The 17770-nt window shown below is 39.3% G+C and overlaps 5 protein-coding genes across 6 annotated transcripts; 1 reads left to right on the plus strand and 4 right to left on the minus strand.

Moving 5' to 3' along the window:
* The first annotated feature begins 695 nt into the window (after nucleotides 1-695).
* Nucleotides 696-3584, plus strand: LOC18029165 (pentatricopeptide repeat-containing protein At4g19220, mitochondrial). The gene has a single exon (XM_006413928.2). It carries the CDS (start codon nucleotides 696-698, stop codon nucleotides 3513-3515), a length of 2820 nt encoding a protein of 939 aa, XP_006413991.1. The 3' UTR covers nucleotides 3516-3584.
* Nucleotides 3578-7695, minus strand: LOC18029166 (ABC transporter E family member 2). The gene is made up of 13 exons (XM_006413929.2): nucleotides 7559-7695; nucleotides 6789-6903; nucleotides 6480-6565; nucleotides 6289-6386; nucleotides 6088-6205; nucleotides 5912-6001; nucleotides 5519-5823; nucleotides 5242-5437; nucleotides 4970-5155; nucleotides 4611-4880; nucleotides 4276-4521; nucleotides 4040-4174; nucleotides 3578-3927 (listed from the first exon to the last, which is right to left on the minus strand). Exons 2-12 carry the CDS (start codon nucleotides 6889-6891, stop codon nucleotides 4055-4057), a joined length of 1818 nt encoding a protein of 605 aa, XP_006413992.1. The 5' UTR covers nucleotides 6892-6903; nucleotides 7559-7695; the 3' UTR covers nucleotides 3578-3927; nucleotides 4040-4054.
* Nucleotides 7696-8020: 325 nt separating this feature from the next.
* On the minus strand, nucleotides 8021-9509 carry LOC18029167. Of its 2 annotated transcripts, XM_024149729.1 has the most exons (4): nucleotides 9427-9509; nucleotides 9186-9299; nucleotides 8807-8955; nucleotides 8021-8386 (listed from the first exon to the last, which is right to left on the minus strand). In XM_024149729.1, coding segments are annotated over exons 1-4 (282 nt in total). In that variant the 5' UTR covers nucleotides 9428-9509; the 3' UTR covers nucleotides 8021-8368. The 2 variants fall into 2 exon arrangements, with proteins under 2 accessions (XP_024005497.1, XP_006413993.1); XM_006413930.2 differs by having other exon boundaries at nucleotides 9186-9501.
* A 342-nt stretch (nucleotides 9510-9851) lies between these two features.
* LOC18029168 (glycine-rich protein A3) lies at nucleotides 9852-11782 on the minus strand. Its single transcript, XM_006413932.2, has 3 exons — nucleotides 11649-11782; nucleotides 10986-11261; nucleotides 9852-10446 (listed from the first exon to the last, which is right to left on the minus strand). The coding sequence occupies exons 2-3, from the start codon at nucleotides 11221-11223 to the stop codon at nucleotides 10145-10147; spliced, it is 540 nt and encodes a 179-aa protein (XP_006413995.1). The 5' UTR covers nucleotides 11224-11261; nucleotides 11649-11782; the 3' UTR covers nucleotides 9852-10144.
* A 563-nt stretch (nucleotides 11783-12345) lies between these two features.
* On the minus strand, nucleotides 12346-17327 carry LOC18029170 (pentatricopeptide repeat-containing protein At4g19191, mitochondrial). Its single transcript, XM_006413934.2, has 8 exons — nucleotides 17042-17327; nucleotides 16894-16956; nucleotides 16409-16560; nucleotides 16145-16270; nucleotides 15813-16014; nucleotides 15571-15685; nucleotides 14714-15469; nucleotides 12346-14498 (listed from the first exon to the last, which is right to left on the minus strand). Exons 1-8 carry the CDS (start codon nucleotides 17273-17275, stop codon nucleotides 12439-12441), a joined length of 3708 nt encoding a protein of 1235 aa, XP_006413997.2. The 5' UTR covers nucleotides 17276-17327; the 3' UTR covers nucleotides 12346-12438.
* Between the last annotated feature and the right edge of the window lie 443 nt (nucleotides 17328-17770).

The raw sequence follows: 17770 nt of genomic DNA on the forward strand, positions 1-17770 counted from the left end.
TACCGTCAGTTTATATATTTTGGAATACATTGGATATAACCCTAAACCTTTATATTATCAACTTAAATACTTGATCTTTTATTTTAATACAAGTTGAAGTTGAATGTCCAAAAAAAACTCTCCTCTACAACCCCAATGTAATTATTATATGATTCTTTTCTTTGTACCAATTTTTTTGTGTAAGTTCAATTGTTATTTTCTTGTTCCATCAATATAATATATAGTTAACTAGTGAATTTTTATGAAAATTGGCTCCGGGGAATATATTTATTTCTCTTATGAACTGTATTAAAAGGTTATAAAAAGAAGTAGAGATGTACATTCGTTTCCCAAACGAAGAATTACTAGCCAGAGAAAATCGACATGCATGTATGACTGACATTTAAATCCGGCTTAAGAAATGGTAAGCAAAATTAAGTATAACTTAAATTAATTTAACTTATATAACCATAAAATTTAGTATTTCTAAACAACCATCAATTCTTTCACCGTTCAAAAATATCTAAGATTTTTCCACCATTCATCTAATTTTCATTTTACGATTTGAAATGAAAGTACATTACAATGCTTGAAAAAAAAATTAAGAAGAAAAAAGCCCAATAATTACTAAGGTGACTCAGGCCCAATAAAAGACCCAATTGATTTATGTTTTTGCCGTCGCCGGGTAATCGCCGATACATGTCCAGGTGTAGGTGATGGTAAGAAATTCTACGATTTCCCCGAAAAAACTGAGAATTTATAATTCCGGTCACTTAATCTACGTTTTCAGGCACTCGTTTTCTCGCCGGAATTTTCTGGGCGGTCTTAGTTCTTCTGATTCTCACATCAGTAGGAGAAAACATGAGCAATCAGCTGTTTTGCTTCCGGTTACTCCTACTGGTCATAAGGTGTTCGACGAAATGCCCAATAGAGAGAATAGAACGGTTGAGACAAGCTTTATGTTTTTGCGAGATGTACTTAGATCCTCCATGATGAGTACAGAGGCAGAGACTCCGAGGAGTATCCATTGTTTCGCTCTGAAGAGTGGGTTTCTTCAAGATTTGCCTTCATCTTCGAAGCTTCTGACGCTTTACAGTAAAGTCGGAGACTTGGTGTCTTCTTTGGGTCTGTTTGGTGAACTGAAAGTGAAAGATGTGATTGTTTGGAACAGTATGATCACTTCTCTGAATCAAAATGGTCGTTCCATGGCAGCTGTTGGATTGTTCGTTGAGATGATTAAGAAGGGAACCGAGTTTGATTCTACAACGCTCTTACTTGCAGCTTCGGCGTTATCAAGTCTGAACCTTTCGAATAAATGTCCACTGGTTCATTGTTTGGCAATAGAGGCTGGATTGGTTTCTGATCCTAGCTTGTGCAATGCACTGATGAATCTTTATGCTAAAGACGAGGATTTGAGCTCAGCAGAGTGTGTATTCGCAGATATGGTACACCGAGACATTGTCTCTTGGAACACAATCGTTACTAAATGTCTTGCAAATGGTCATCCCTGGAAATCGTTGAATTACTTCAAGTCAATGACTCGTTCAGGACAAGAAGCTGATAATGTGACTTTTTCGTGCGTAATCTCAGCTTGCGCTTCTCTTAAAGAGCTTCCTTTGGGCGAATCCTTCCACGGGGTGGTTATAAAATCAGGTTATATCCCAGAAGCTCATGTCTCTGTGGCCAACTCGCTCGTTTCGATGTACTCAAAATGCGGGGGCACTGATGCTGCGGAAACCGTGTTTGAACAAATATTATGCAAGGATGTGATTTCCTGGAATGCAATCCTTAATGGTTTTGCTACAAATAGGATGTTTCAAGAATCATTTGGTATTTTTAAGGAAATGCAATTGGTGGATAGGATTCAGCCTGATATCGCCACGATGGTTACAGTAACTTCCATCTGTGGTGATATATGTCTGCCACGAGAGGGTAGAGCAATTCATGGCTACATGGTTCGCAGGGAGCTGCAATCCAGAGCATTAGAGGTGATAAACAGCTTAATCGATATGTACGGTAGGTGTGGCTTAACAAGGCAGGCTGAGTTGCTGTTCAAGATTACAACTGATAGAGACTTAGTTTCATGGAACTCGATGTTATCTGCTTTTGTGCAAAATAGGTTTACTCAAGAAGCTAAGAATCTGTTCAAGGAAGTTCTTAGTGAATATTCTTGTTCAAAGTTTAGCTTGTCTACTGTGTTGGCAATTCTTCCGTCTTGTGAATCCTCTGATTCTCTCATCTTTGGCAAGTTAGTCCACTGTTGGCAGCTAAAGCTAGGATTTGGGGATAATATCCTTTCGGCTAATTCAGTTATAAACATGTACATCAGTTGCAGGGACCTAATTTCAGCATTCTTGCTGTTAGAGACGATATCCGAATCAAGGGATCTCGCATCTTGGAACTCTGTTATCTATGGCTGTGCATCGAATGGTCACCACTCAGAATCACTGAGAGCGTTTCAAGCAATGAGTCGTGAAGGGATAGTTAGCCATGACATGATTACTCTTCTAGGTACTATCTCGGCATGTGGAAACCTCGGACTGGTCTTACAAGGAAGATGCTTTCATGGTCTAGCCATTAAGACTTTGAGAGAATCTGAGACCCAATTGCAGAACACGTTGATCACCATGTATGGTAGATGTAAAGACATCGATAGTGCAGTGAAAGTCTTCGGCTTGATCTCTGACCCTAACTTATGTTCGTGGAACTGTGTGATATCAACTTTGTCTCAGAATAAAGCTGGACAAGAAGCGATTCAGCTCTTTAGAAAACTCGAGTTAGAGCCGAACGAGATCACATTCGTTGGCCTTCTCTCTGCTTCAACTCAGCTTGGGTATGCAGGCTATGGTATGCAGACACATTGCCATCTCATTCGCCGTGGATATCAGGCTAACCCTTTTCTCTGTGCTGCACTCGTGGACATGTACAGCAGCTGCGGGATGCTAGAAACCGGCATGAAAGTTTTTAGAAAGTCAGGGGAGAAATCAATTGCTGCTTGGAACTCTGTTATTTCTGCATATGGATTTCATGGAATGGGAGAGAAGGCAATGGAAATATTCAAGGAAATGAGGACGAGGATGGAGCCAAACAAGAGCACTTTCATAAGCCTTTTGTCAGCCTGCAGTCACTCTGGGTTTATAGATGAAGGTCTAAGATATTACAACCAAATGGAGGATGAATTCGGAGTGAAACCAGTTTCCGAGCATCGGGTTTGCGTTGTTGACATGCTTGGCCGGGCAGGGAAGCTGAGAGAAGCTTATGAGTTCATCAAAGGGATCGGAGAGCGACAGGAAGCAGGTGTATGGGGAGCTTTGTTGAGTGCTTGTAACTATCATGCGGACACAAAGTTGGGGAAAGAAGTTGCAGAAGTGTTGTTTGAAATGGAACCAGACAATGCATCTTACTATATCTCATTGTCAAATACATATGTTGGGTTGGGAGATTGGGAAGAAGCTGTACGGCTACGCAAGATGGTAGAGGATAAAGCTTTGAAGAAGGTCCCTGGTTACAGTGTTATAAATCTTAGTGTTTCTTGAAATTTTCCTATTATCAGTTAGATTGGCTTAGAGGCTGTGTGAGAACTTAGAAGCAAGATAAATAATAATAATAGGCAGTACATTCCTTTTAAAACCAAGTAATAACATTACAGTCAATGTTGAAATAAACAACTCAAAAGTACAAAAACCAAAACAAAAAGGTTAAAGATTCAGAAGATATTATTGCTCAGTTAATAAAAAACCTTTGCACAGTATATAGCAAAAGGCTGGAAGAGCAAAACTGATGAACAAACAATCAGAAGCTTGACCAGAGAGAAAGAAACATCTCATAAGAAACTCGGAAAACAGATGGTTGCGCAAAATATCCCGAGCTCGTAGATCAAATTCCTCAGAGAAAAAGACCTTTCTGGTGGAACTCAGACATTTTTTTATCCAGATCATGCCCTATATTCTGTGAATCGATAAAGGAAATGAAGACAGAACAAATACTTCAGATATTGGCTCTCCACAATAGCTGTGTGATTGATAAAACAAAACAAGATAGGATTTTAGAGATTAAGAACCTCTCGGTAGTTGTCTTAATCATCCAAGTAGTAGTATGAGCCAGCAGACTTCTGCTCCCTGTCTTTAGTCGACTCTAATTTGTTGATCCTTGGTCTGAAATTGGTGGGATCCCGTCTGAAGGTGATGTTCAGATGCTGCAGGGTAACGAAAGACATAAATGGAAATCATTAGCACCAAACGTTAGGTTTTCTTCAATGCCTCAACACTGTAACTAAGAGGAAAATAGGAGACTCACAGATAAAAAGAGATTCATTCCACTGAGCAGTGATTGAGGACAATTCGCAGTACAATCAATGGATGGTTGTCCTTCGTAGACAATGACTCGATCTGCCAAATAGGTAGCCATTATAAAGTCATGCTCGACTACAAATGCGGTTTTCTTTGCATGCAGAATGAACCGCTTAATGACTTTAGAAGCCACAATACGCTGCTCTGAATCGAGATATGCACTTGGCTCATCAATCAGGTATATATCCGCGGGCTGCAAGGATTAAGTTTGTGTATGCATGAGATCACTGAGACGAAGAAAAACAGCTGTATTTCTATAAACTTTTAAAACCAAATACTCACCTTTCCGAGGCACAGAGTTAATGCAACCCTTTGCAACTCTCCTCCCGAGAGATTGACAACTTCTTGATCCATCAACTGCTCAATCTGAAGTGGTTTCATCACGTCCGACACAAACTGAGGATGCATGTACGAATCCCGAATCTTTTGATGTAGCAACTGTCTAACTGAATGCTGAAACTTTGGGCTGATCTTTTGTGGCTTGTAAGAAACATTGAATTCTGGTATCTCTATGTCTGATCCTTCTGTATCATCAGGTTTCAACAAACCCGCCTGCAGAAATTACCAATAATAAAGTTTAGGAGTCCATTTCCAACTGAAATTCTAACCACAAGAGATGAGACAATGGAATAAGAGAATACCAGCATCCGGATAAATGTTGTCTTCCCTGTACCATTCTCCCCAAGCATGACAATAATCTGCGAGTCTGTGAATTCACCTTCCGACACTCTCAACCTAAAGTTTCCTTGAGTTTTGGTCATGGATGGGTATTTGTATCTAGCGTACGACTGTATTTCTTCAGCACTTTCTTGTGGAGTCTCAGCAACCTTCGAACAAAAAAAAAACCATTAAGGACACATACTGATTACCTTTGTGAAGCGACATTGCCTCTGCACCATCAACAAAAGTTTACCTTGAAGGTCAGAGATTCATCTCTAAAACGTAAATTTTCTGTGGGAACAAATCCAGCCAAGAAAATGTTGATTCCTTCTCTGACAGAGAAGGGAAGAGTCACGACACCATAGGCTCCTGGTTTCCCATAGAGACAGCAAATGAAATCCGACAAGTAATCAAGAACACTGAGATCATGCTCCACAACAATGACGTAGCTGGTAACAAGGTAAAAACACTATAAGTGGACTATTTTAGATCCCATTTGAAAAAAAAGTCGGAAGATGGAAAAAACAAACCTATTAGGCCTCAGGAGAGAACGAACAACTTGAGCAGCTTTGAGTCTTTGCTTAACATCAAGGTAACTAGATGGCTCATCAAACATGTATATCTCTGCATTTTGTATGGCAACAACAGCGATTGCGAACCTCTGCAACTCACCACCAGATAAATTCATGACATCACGATCAATGACCTGGTTCAGCTCCAGATCAGCACAGAGCTCTGCTTTTTTATTTCTCTCATCCTTTTGGTCAAGGACCTCTCCAACATTGCCTCGAACAGCTTTTGGGATGTGGTCGACATATTGAGGCTTTATAATGGCCTGTCATGCACACAATATCACAACTTGTATCATTAAATGAAACCTAGGCACCCTATGGAGTCAAATATAAGATCAATTTCCATTGTACCTTTAAATTATCTTCTAGAATACGGGTAAAGTAGTTTTGAAGTTCTGACCCACGAAAGTGAGTCAAGATTTCTTGCCAGTCTGGAGGATTCTGCACAAGAAGGAAAATAATTATAAACCAACTAGTCAAGAGACGCATATTTCAGATAAAGGTTCAGCAACTCAATAAAGACTTACAGTGAAACGGCCCAAATTTGGTTTGAGCTTTCCCGCCAAAATTTTCAGAGCGGTTGATTTTCCAATACCATTTGTCCCAACCAACCCTAGGACTTGCCCTGGCCTTGGAACTGGGAGCCTGGAAGTAAAGACAGAGACTCCATCGTCTTAAATCTAAAAGAAGGATCAGTTGTTTTGAAGGAAAATAATAGATAACCGAACCTGTGCAACTTGAAAGTGTTTGGCCCATAGCGATGGGTTGTATCTTTCTCTAAGTCTCTGGGAAGATTAATAATCTGGATAGCTTCAAACGGGCATTTCTGCAGTTGTACAACAACAGAAACTATTTAGTGTCCAGTTTTGGTGACATGTACAGAGGCATATTCGGTCAGAAATACCACATGCAGACATACCTTCACACAAATACCGCAACCGATGCACAACTCCTCTGAGATAAAAGCAATCTTGGAACCAACAGTCACCTCAATACAAAGTTTTCCTAAGATATACATAAGTTAATGAATAAGTGGCACTAAAATTTTTAGAGTTGAAACAAAAACATCATTTCAGTAGTATAAACTAATGGTTTCACATGTAACCGAACCATTATGCACTAATTGGCATGCAGTCACTAATCATATTAAACGAGTAATGACACAGCCAATCAATCATAGTACAGCATATTGTGGTCACAAATTCAATTTCGGGACAAGAATATGCACCTGTCTTAACCACAGGACAACTCTTCTTACACTCTTGGCGACATTTCTTTGGCTTGCAACGGTCTTGACTCACAATAGCGATACGTGTCAATCGATCTGCCATCTCTCGGAAGATCTAAGGGAAAAAAAATCACTACTTAACTGCCTGATGAAGATTCAACAAATTTATACACAATCTAATAGCAGAACAAAAGTGGTTTTAGTGGGCCAATCAGCGGAAACTATATATTACGGCACAAACATGAACACCAATCTGATAAGAAGCTATTAGGGAGTATACAAGCACAAATTGAAACTACATAAGAAACAATTACGATGTACCACAAACAACATTCAAAGAGTCCGTGATTTCTATCATTATTTTAGCAAATTCTAAGACGTCAAATTATTTTAGAACTTCAAGCTTGAAAAACGCAAATTTCAATACTTCGAACGAAAGGCGAAACCGAGTTCAGACAAAAAACGAAGGGTGAAGATGGATTCCAAATTCGCCCACATATATATAAAGAGGAATATCATCAAATTAGATACAAAGGTTGAAACTTGCCCACATACAAAACAACGAGTGATAGAAAAGGAACAAATCCATAGATTACAAGTTTTTAATAAGTATACTGATGGGTTTTTCCAGATGTAAAACTTAACTGCGAATCAATCGAGAACCTAAAGCCGAAAAACCCCAAAAACTATGTCGATGATGATATCTGGAATCATCTGAATATGAAATCTATTATCAATCGGAGAGAAAAGTAAGAGTTTGAGATAAGAACCTGAGATAACTGAGAGATTCAGATTGAGCTTCGAGGACGATCGGAAATGAAGAAGCGTGTGCCGATTCTTAAAGGAACCAGCTGAGAGCACACGCACCGGAGAGTTACGCTTTGCGCAAATGACAAAATTGGCTCTGTTAGGGTTTCTGAATTATCTGCTATCCACCGCTTTGACCCGATTCGCTTTACATTGGGCTTGGGTTGGTCAAGTTATGGGCCTTATAATAAGGATTAATCTCTTTTCCATTTTTACATAGAAAACTCTTTATACTGTACCAAAATATTTATTTATTTTTTGATTTATTTTTTGAATAAAAAAAAATTTTGGAGAACAAAAGAAATGATCTACCTGATTCGAAAAGAGTAATTCTGTGTTTATTTTTTAACATCGGACTTAACCCTTAAATAACCATCTTTACCGGTGGCTAATTTGGTAATTGGTAACCACAAAACTCAACAAAATCATTGAAATGTTGCCATATATATATAAGGTGACTTCTATATATACTGTATACACCTATAGGTCCCTCAAGACAATGGGCATTTGATTCTAAAAGAGTGCAGAAAACAGTTACATGAACTACAAAATGGGATTTCAATGAACTGCCACAACCATTAAACCAACATTACTACTACTACTGTCTAGATTGTCCACTACTGAAGTGATTTTGAAAATGATCCTTTAGGTTACAACTCATTCCAGTGGTACGGCCCAGCATGATAGACTCACAGTTCAACATAGCGCCTCAATCAGGTCTTGATAGCGTCAACTCTAGGCTTCCATATTCCTAGCCTGTATTTTTGACCATACTAGAGTATGAGTTTCCTCTGCAAAACCAAAATTGCAGAACTGTGAAATCCATGAGGTATTAAAATAGGAGAAGTGGATAACTGAGCCAACATGTACAAGAATAAGATGGCGTAATTCCATAAACACTTAAAATATATGTGAAGGAAAGATGTATGGATAAATTTATGCTCTTTGGATTAAAAGAGCAAGACTTGGCGAGAACAGCTCACAAGATCAGGAAGATAAGAATATAGATACATCTCGATCAGTTTTTAGGATCCCAACACCTTTTTTTCCCTTTTCCATTTACTTCTTTGCTTAAATTATGCAAAGGAACAAATCCAATTTTTCAAGGGCTACCTAATCCACTAAGAACCTTGGTGCAGTGATGGTTCTAGATTAGTTTGACCAGTAATGGCCAAATGAATATTCATAAAAAATGAGACTTTGGTACGTACATGTTTGATAGGGATGCCAAGCTTCTTGAGTCTGAGGGTACGCGTCACAAGCAGCTTATGAAGATCACCGATCTCAGTTTCAATTTTGGCAATGTGAGTCTCAGCTCCTCCTCCAATCCCGCCAAGGAACTCTGGAATCCCAACCTTCTCTGCAACACCACCATACAAAAGAGAATCAAAACCAAATCCCCAATCGCATTGACCATTAAAAGATATTCCAAGGTCTACGTTGAGAAAAAGAATCAAAATCTACAAACAACACTGTTACAATAACCAAGATCCGCGAATTTTAAACAATGAAACGTATAGTCCTGCTATATAGTTCTCCTTTGGATGAAGAAGAATCAAAACCAAAACGCACGAATGATAGCTACATTACCGAAATAAGTGGCTGGTTTGGAGTAGAATCTAGGGAGGCCAAGAGCCGAACACGAGTTCGCTGTCCCAATAGATGCTCTCGCGCTCTGAATCAATCGTGTCCACGCCATCATCACTACGAGAGAGACTTGCCCACATATCAAAACAACGAGTAATAGAAATGAACAAATCCATAAACTTTTTACGAAATTACAAGTTTTTAATAGATACACTGATGGGTTTTTACAGATGTTAAACTTAACTGCGAATCAATCGAGGACTATACGACGGAAAACCCCAAAATCTCTGTCGATGACGATATCGGGAATCATCTGAATATAAATCTAGTAGCAATGGAAGAGAAAAGTAAAAGTTTGAGCTTTGACCCGATTCGCTTTACATTGGGCTTGGGTTTGTCAAGTTATGGGCCTTATAATAAGGATTAATCTCTTTTCCATTTTTTACATAGAAAACTCTTTATACTGTACCAAAATATTGATTTTTTTTTTTTTTTTTTAATTTTGGGGAACAAAAGAAATTATCTACCTGATTCGAGAAGAGAATCATCATCTTTGGAGTTCAGAGGACAAACAAAAAATAAAGGAAAGCCAAAATGAAAAAGAACAAGATACAATGTCATTATCTACAAAAATAGCATATATATTTTGAGAACTTCACCAACATCAAATCATCAAACTTAAGAGGTTATTTCCATTAAAAAAAAAAGAACCGAAACAAACACAAATTGTCATTACAAAACCAAATTATAGATAAGCTATCGAGAAATTGAAGAAACCTCTTCCTCAGATACCATAAGGTTTTTATACAAGCACTCTCCATTTTATTTCCTCGAACCAGCGATCTCTAAACCGATATAGTTAAAATGCAATGTTTATGTTTAGGTGGGGGAGGATTATTAGAAACATCGGTCAGGTAATGAGACAACTGGCGGAGAGAATCAAAGGTGTGGGATTTTGAAGATTACTTCCACTTCTTGAATTTGCCTCCTCCTCCAAACATACCGTGTTTCCCATGTTTCCCATGCTTTCCATGCTTAAACTTGCCTCCGTGCTTGAATTTGCCTCCATGCTTTCCGTGCTTGAACTTACCATGACCACCATGCCCAAAGCCATGAGAGCCATGACCAACGTGGCCATATCCTGCGTGTCCTGCATGCCCGTAAGGGTTGTGAGAGGCATGACCAACGTGGTGAGATCCATATGCTGCTGCGGCAGCACCAGCTGCACCAGCTATCAAGCCACCGATTCCACCACCAGAATGTCCTGATGAAACAGAATTAAAAAAAAGGTATCACATGGAGAACCTCGATAGAAGCAGAACGCAGAGGAAAGAAGCCATAAAGTTGTCCATATGATGATAATCACAATCGATAAAAAAGTGTGCATCAACTAAATCGTTAAGATTAAAACATCAATGTCTATCTGAATAGGACTATGAAACCACCTCAAAGGTTCAACATTTGCACAAGTAACACCAATTGAAACAGAATACAGGACAATAAACTCACTGATCCTAAGCGGTCCTTTTACTATCATTAAAACTTTAAAAACAGGTTATACCAGGCTGAGAACACAACAAAAAAGACAAGGGCAATCCTTAGCTTCTGCATAGAAAACAGCAACATTTACAAGTCCTAATACCATTCAAACGTAAAACTACTCAACAGGTTGATAATCCATCAAACTACAAAAGACAGTCCTTAGCGACATTTAGGATCTTCTTCAGACTTGACACTAGCATCTCGATAACACAACAACTTTGCAAAGAAGAGGTCTTTTTTAAGCAGATGATAATAGTTTACCTGAGTGGTGAGGAGCAGGATAGCCTGCAGGTGGATAACCGGCATGGCCAGGAGCAGGAGGATAACCACCGGGTGCACCTGGATATCCTGCGGGTGGGTAACCCTGTTGTGGCGGGTAACCCTGTTGCGGAGGGTAACCAGCGGGCGGGTACCCTCCAGGAGCGGGTGGGTAATGATGTCCAAAACCATGAAACCCTTTCTCTTGCTCATCATGATGCTTGTCTTTACCACCTCCCATTGTTTTCTTACTCAATTATTCAGCAAAATTTTAAAAACCTACAAGAGTTTGATATATACATCAACATCAGGTTCAAAGATCACGCAAAACTGAACATTTGACTTGCTAGATTTCGAAACAAAGAAATCTGGTTAACAAGTCTTGACGGATCATACCAACCAAAATGAGAAAACATCTGTTCTGCAAATAAATCACATCGATGGTCATTGATCCTAGGCAAATTCGACGAATAACGAAATCCAATAATTCAGATTTGTTTCTAATCGAAACCATTAGCGACTCGTTAACATAATCATCGATCGATATAGCTCAAGATGGATCCAAATACAAAAGCCAGAGATCATTTCCGCAACGAATAAACACGATCCAATCATACAAAAACAAAGAGAGGAAACGAAAAATAGAGAAAATGGAGAAATTTTTACCGATACGAGAGATTGTTTCAGAACGAATTGGAAGAGAAGAAGATCATAGTTTATGTACGTATATATGGATAGGCGTGCTGCGTCTGCATCATCAATAATTAATTACTTAACGCGTTACCATTTTTGAATAAGTGTATTCCTATAGTTTATTTTTTATTGTCTGCTTGGTCCTCATAGTTTAATAATAATCATGAGTCCAACACTAAGTATTCATAGTTTCAATCGTACCTAAACCCCAAACACTTCCACGGAAAGTATTAAAGTAAACACCCAATACCCATAAAATAATGGTGGACGCCATCATTTTATCGCTTATGAGTGTTATATGATGCGAAGAAAAACAGGAAGATATACTTTTTTGGGATATTCGTGGTTCTAATTTGGTGTTTTAAGAAATTTCAAAAGTATACGGTCTCAAATGAGAATATGTCAAACCAAAAAGGTTAAGCGTGATAACAAATTATCTACGTCGTGGGAACGCGCAATGGACACGGAGTTCTACGAACATGCTTAAGGAAATATCTCTTTTATGTAATACTTATCTAAGTGGCGGAAAAGTCTTTATCCTTTATCTCTGAAAAATGTCAAAAAAAAACACAATAGTGGTGAATAATTTAAATATATGCCAACAGAATCTGGTCCTCCACAAATGAGAATTATCTGTTACTTTATATCTTGTTAATTATTTAATTACATGTTGATATCAGATTCCCCATCACTTCCGGTTAGAATCTGGTCCTCCAAAACTGAGGATCAACTGTTTGGAACCAAAGACCTTCTGATTAAGAATCTAAACCCAGCAAAGTTGATAACTTTGTTCAGCATACCCATCTTTATGCAACGTATGTTCATCTCTCGCAAACATGCTCAAATCATCCAAAACAAGGTATATCGTTTCATGTTCTGTATGGTCACGTTCTCCCACGGTGAAAGTGTGATTCTTCCCGTTCACCTGAATCATGCTTTCCCCTGGATACTTCTTAATGTTCCTGAGTTTCATCATCGATCTAATCCTCGCAACACCATCCCACATGCCAGCTGCTGCATATATGTTTGCCATTTCTACATAAGCCGCAGCCATTTCTGGTTCCAAGGTAAAAAGAAAGTTAGCAGCTTGCTCAGCCACCTCTACGTTACGGTGGATCTTACAGGCACTAAGCAATGCACCCCATATGCCTGCATCGGGTTTAGCTGACATGTTACCGATGAGTTCTAATGCTTCTTCGAGCTTTCCCTTTCTTCCGAGAAGATCTACCATACAAGAGTAATGGTCTAATCCAGGGCTGATGCTGTAAACTTCTTCCATGGTGAGGAAATACTCCCACCCTTTCTCAAGAGAACCTGAATGAGCACAAGCTTGGAGAACGGCGAGGAAGGTTATGTGGTTTGGTTTAAATTCCAAATCTACCATCTTGTTGAAAAGTTCTAAAGCTTCGAGGAAGACTCCGTTCAAAGCATATCCAGCAATCATCGTAGTCCATGTGACGACAGTTTTCTCAGACATGTTATCGAAGATGTCTCGAGCTTCGGTTATACTTCCACATTTTGAGTACATGTCAATGAGAGCGTTGCAGACAATGACATTATCTCTCTTGCACCCATAAGTATCTGCTTGAGCGTCAATCCATTTTCCAATCTCCAGTAAACCAAATTTTCCACAACCTGAAATGAGGGAGAGTAAGGTAACCAGATCTGGTTTCACTCCTGCTTCGGTCATGGCATTAAACAAGGCCAACGCTTCATCCATGTCGCCTTTCTCGGCAAACCCACTTATCATAACAGTCCAAGAAACACGTGTTCTGGAAGGCATGCCGTCGAACAAAAGCCTTGCTGAATAGGTGTCCCCGGATTTCGAATACATAGAAATGAAGGTATTGATCACTTCTATATCTTGATCTGTACCGAGGCAGATTGCCTGCGAATGAATTAACCTTCCTGGCGTTAGCGTGTCAGGGTTCTGACACGACGCAGCCAGATTAATAAAAGTGCTTAAATCTGGCTTGAATCCTTCACGCAGCATCCATCGGTAGAAACCAAAAGCAACAAATGCTTCTCCAAAGACAGCATAAGCTTTGAACATGGAGTTCCAAGAGACAACAGTTCTGTCACTTCTTTCAATAGCTTCAAATACTGACTTAGCTGAATCCAAATCACTACATTTCGCATAAGTAGAAATCCAAGTATTGGCAACTGTAACTTGTACATCTACACCTAAACGTATTCCAAAGGCATGCACAGCCTTCAAAAGCTTCAAGCTTTTTTCAAACGAAGCAGCTTGAATCAAGGCCATTACAGTCACGGAATCAGGTGAGATCTCGCCAAGTCTCATCTCACGGAATAGAGAAAACGCCTTATCGGTGTGACCCGACTGACTAAAACCAGAGAGCATTGCATTCCAAGTGGTGGCGTCTCTCTCAGGCATTCTCTCAAACACCTTAGCGGCATAATCCAGACAATCACATTTTACAAACATATCAACCGTTGCAGTCCCGACGAACACATCAGACCAAAACGGTGATTTTAGAACATGGGCATGAACCATCTCGCAATACCCAATATCAGCGAGCCTGGCACACGCCTTCGCCACAAATGGAAAGGTGAAGCTGTTCGGTTCATATCCTCCACGCTTCATTTCTCGAAACAGAAGAAGTGATTCTGCCGGATCATTTCGAGTAATCGCTTCTCGCACCTGAACGTTAAAAGCGTTTACAGACGATAATCCAGGAAAACGATTTAACCGGCGGTGAATCAAGGACATGGATTCTCTCTCACTCGCGCAGGCGGGAAAGCAAATGTTTTGCTTACATTGAAAACGCACCGTTTTATTTGCTGTGCATAAACGTCTTAATCCTCAAGTGCTAACATTAACAGGTGATGTAATTGAATCTCATAAACAGGCTTTGTAAACATTAATGGATGACAATTAAGTTGAAGATGAGTTAAAAAAAGAAAAAACTGGCTGATATTAATAGTGGATGTCAACTGAGGTCAGAACAGTGATAGGCTCAGATTTAAGACCCATTACAAAAAAAAAAAAAAAATTCAATTTCTGTATTGATGCTTACGAGAGTCTTCTTTGGCTTTTTTCTTGCTTTTGTATCGATCATCATATGCATCATACACACGCTTTTCTTTACCCTTCACACTCCTGTGATGCCTCTCGGAATCAAGATCATCATATTTCGGTTTCTTCTCGTATCTATAACGCTTCTCAGACTCTACATCGACATATCTGTGTCTTCTCTCCTCATATCGCTGCTTCTCCTCAACTTTATGAAGCTTCTCAGACTCCAAATTGTTATGTTTCCGACTTTTTTCTGAAACATGATCGCTTTTATTTCTCTCCCTGTGATGGATTTTGTAATCCTCTTCTGAACTTTTCTTTCTGTTACTGTGATTTCTATAATAATCAGAATCCTCAGATGAAGCAGAAGGTATATCCGCTATTTTCTTCCAATTCTGATGCTTCTTGTCCTCCGGATGCTTTTCTCTCTCACTGTTACCTTGGTGATAAAGATCAGATGTTAATGTCCCAGATGGATCTATATGCTTGTTGTGTCTTCTTCTACTTGGGCGGTAACTGTCAGAGTCTGAATCTTCAGAGGAGATTGAGTCGGAATCATAATGCTTCTTGCTCTTCTTCTTAATATCCTTGCGCTTCTTCGATCTTCTCTTCTCTCTACTATCTTCTGAGCCTGTCGAAGATTCATCAGTTTCCTCAACAGTCCGAGATGAATGCTTCTTCTTCTTCTTAGACTTTCTTTTCTTATTCGACGACATACTCTTCAGTAATTCTATTGGGATGCTGCCCTCAAGGAACCCTGTGATATCAAAAGCAATTGAAAAAAATTAGAATATACAATCTCCTGATGAGATGTGACTTGTAAAAAGAAGAAAACCTTTAATGGGTCAAGAAATTTACCTCCATATTCGTCAAATATATCTTCAGCGACGATTTGTTGATTTGGATCATCAGGATCAAAACCACCACGAGGTGGACTCAAGCCCGGCTTTTGTTTCAACTCCCACTTCAGAGGCTGCAAAAAGTTAAAGACCATTTCCAGTTAATGATACATAAAGCATCCACCTTCAATCTTCCAAAACTAAGCCTACTAGATAATGAACGATTTTGAAGGATGAGAATTAAGAGGAACTAAGACCAACCTCGCCGGGATCTGTATGTGCAATGATAGCAGTCAATGGATCATCTCTTTTCAATCGTTGTTCTTCGTTTGGCATTACTGCATCCTTTAATGGACAATCACGATCACCACTTTGGTGCCCAAAGTTTCCACATCTCAGACATTTCACATTACGCAATTCAACTGCAAATGGCTTTGCCCTCCCAGCAATACCAGTCTCCAGCCTGCACAATTCCAAATCATAGTAACTAGTAAGTAATGTGACAAATGTTCACTTACATGTTGCAACACAAATGACACTGGTATGCTAGGCTACCGACAAATTCGAAAGAGTACGAAGGGATATGGCAATACTTTGGTGCATTTTTAAGGACTTCAAATTGTTCTTCAGTAGGAAGAGCACGCCCAAACACATCTTTTGGTCGTGGTTTCTTCCTTTCTTGACCTGAATGGTCACCCCCGGCTACTGACTCTGCTGGTCTGCATTACATTAAGAAACAGTTCTCGTTAACAACATACAGCAAAGAAAGACAAAAGAAAACAAATTTTCCCATAAGCTAAGTTTATATCATCCTAGCAATGATTTTTCAAACCAAATATATGTTTCCATCAACATACTTAGAACCAACATTGTCATCTGCCACTGGATTCTGAGTCGAAGATCCCTGACCCTCGTGTTTCTCATCTGCGTATTCTGCTGCTTTGGCACTTTCAGGGTCATAGCCAGGTGGGCGAATATACATGAAGCTCACGGCTTTCATCATTTCGATCTGCAAATTAAGCAGGAATCACTTTTTATCAAACCAAAACTAAAGTATAGATTACTAGTTCACCAAATTTCAATGCTTCTAAAGATTAAAAAGAGTTTTAAAGAGTTGAGACAATATTTCAAATGGATTTGTTTGGTGAGAGTCAACAACAACTGGAGTTTCAATTCGGCCTGGGAAATTTTGCTAGACTCTAGAATTCGGAACTACAATCACCAGAATACAGGAACCCTAATCTAACGTATCAGGGCACTTGTGAGAATCAGAACCCACATACAGTACTCAAAACAGGATCTGAATAACATAAACCCTAATCTGACTGTGAAAAAAACTAACCTTCTCTCTTTCTTTCTTCGAGATAAGAGCCGCCTGCTTGAAGAACTCCTGCTCTTGCGCAAACTGCAAATCCACGAACATTTTTTCTGAGGAAAACACGAATTGAATCAATTGAGAGAAAAATCAGAAACTACGTGACGATGGGTACCTCACGGGCCACCTCTTCGGCTCTGCGATCGTGTTGGGCATTAGTCTGCTCGGCGATCCACTTGCGGCGCTGGTTGGGATAAGAAAGCGGATGCCATGGCTTCTGGTTCAGGAACGAGTGGCTCCAAGCAGTACCGGATTTCGTCTTGTAATCGACCTCTAAGCTACCGCCGGTGACTTTCCCGCCGGCAAATCTCTTGCTCAGCCGTATTCCGCTGCCTTCTTCGCCGTCCATCTCTTTTGAGCCCAAACAAGTTTCACAATTCCTCGACTTTTTTGGTTATTGAAAAAACGCAACTCTTTCTTTCTTTTTTTTTTAATAAACAAAACAAAAAAAAACGCAACTCTTTCTTATAAAAAAAGACCTTTTATAACAAATAAAATTAATCCGGACATGATTATAAACCAAAAACATAAGAATAATAAGCTAATTTATAAATTGACTCTTGCTAATATGGGGACTTTCCGTTGTGACGAAGGCCAAACACAATAGAACTGTAACTGAAGAGAGATGGAATTGACAAAAGAAAAAGTTGGTTAACCAAAGAAAAGTGTCAAGAAAGGTTACATACGATTCTCTGTAATAGTTTCATTTCATTACCAAAGCTTTATTTGATTTCCACAGACATTTAAAATAACAAACATAACTATCACTACCTAATCCCTTCCTCTCCATTTTTTCACTCTTTTCTCATCCTCATAATCTCTTATATACTCTTTATCACTACTC

This window comes from Eutrema salsugineum, unplaced genomic scaffold, assembly GCF_000478725.1.
Source record: "Eutrema salsugineum unplaced genomic scaffold, Eutsalg1_0 scaffold_1, whole genome shotgun sequence".
Classification (NCBI taxonomy): Eukaryota; Viridiplantae; Streptophyta; class Magnoliopsida; order Brassicales; family Brassicaceae; genus Eutrema; species Eutrema salsugineum.

What these genes read in the sequence shown, in the direction of transcription:
- LOC18029166 (XM_006413929.2), bottom strand. Translation starts at nt 6,891, where the DNA reads ATGGCAGATCGATTGACACGTATCGCTATTGTGAGTCAAGACCGTTGC. An exon ending in GTTGCGGTATTTGTGTGAAG is followed by an intron (nt 6,387 to 6,479) that starts GTATGTCTGCAT and finishes GTACAACTGCAG; the next exon opens with AAATGCCCGTTTGAAGCTAT. An exon ending in CAACATTTATCCGGATGCTG is followed by an intron (nt 4,881 to 4,969) that starts GTATTCTCTTAT and finishes TAATTTCTGCAG; the next exon opens with GCGGGTTTGTTGAAACCTGA.
- LOC18029165 (XM_006413928.2), top strand. Translation starts at nt 696, where the DNA reads ATGGTAAGAAATTCTACGATTTCCCCGAAAAAACTGAGAATTTATAAT.
- LOC18029168 (XM_006413932.2), bottom strand. Translation starts at nt 11,223, where the DNA reads ATGGGAGGTGGTAAAGACAAGCATCATGATGAGCAAGAGAAAGGGTTT. An exon ending in TCCTGCTCCTCACCACTCAG is followed by an intron (nt 10,447 to 10,985) that starts GTAAACTATTAT and finishes CTGTTTCATCAG; the next exon opens with GACATTCTGGTGGTGGAATC.
- LOC18029167 (XM_024149729.1), bottom strand. An exon ending in CAAACCAGCCACTTATTTCG is followed by an intron (nt 8,956 to 9,185) that starts GTAATGTAGCTA and finishes GTGGTGTTGCAG; the next exon opens with AGAAGGTTGGGATTCCAGAG.
- LOC18029170 (XM_006413934.2), bottom strand. Translation starts at nt 17,275, where the DNA reads ATGGACGGCGAAGAAGGCAGCGGAATACGGCTGAGCAAGAGATTTGCC. An exon ending in CCGAAGAGGTGGCCCGTGAG is followed by an intron (nt 16,957 to 17,041) that starts GTACCCATCGTC and finishes GTGGATTTGCAG; the next exon opens with TTTGCGCAAGAGCAGGAGTT. An exon ending in CACATACAGATCCCGGCGAG is followed by an intron (nt 15,686 to 15,812) that starts GTTGGTCTTAGT and finishes AACTTTTTGCAG; the next exon opens with CCTCTGAAGTGGGAGTTGAA.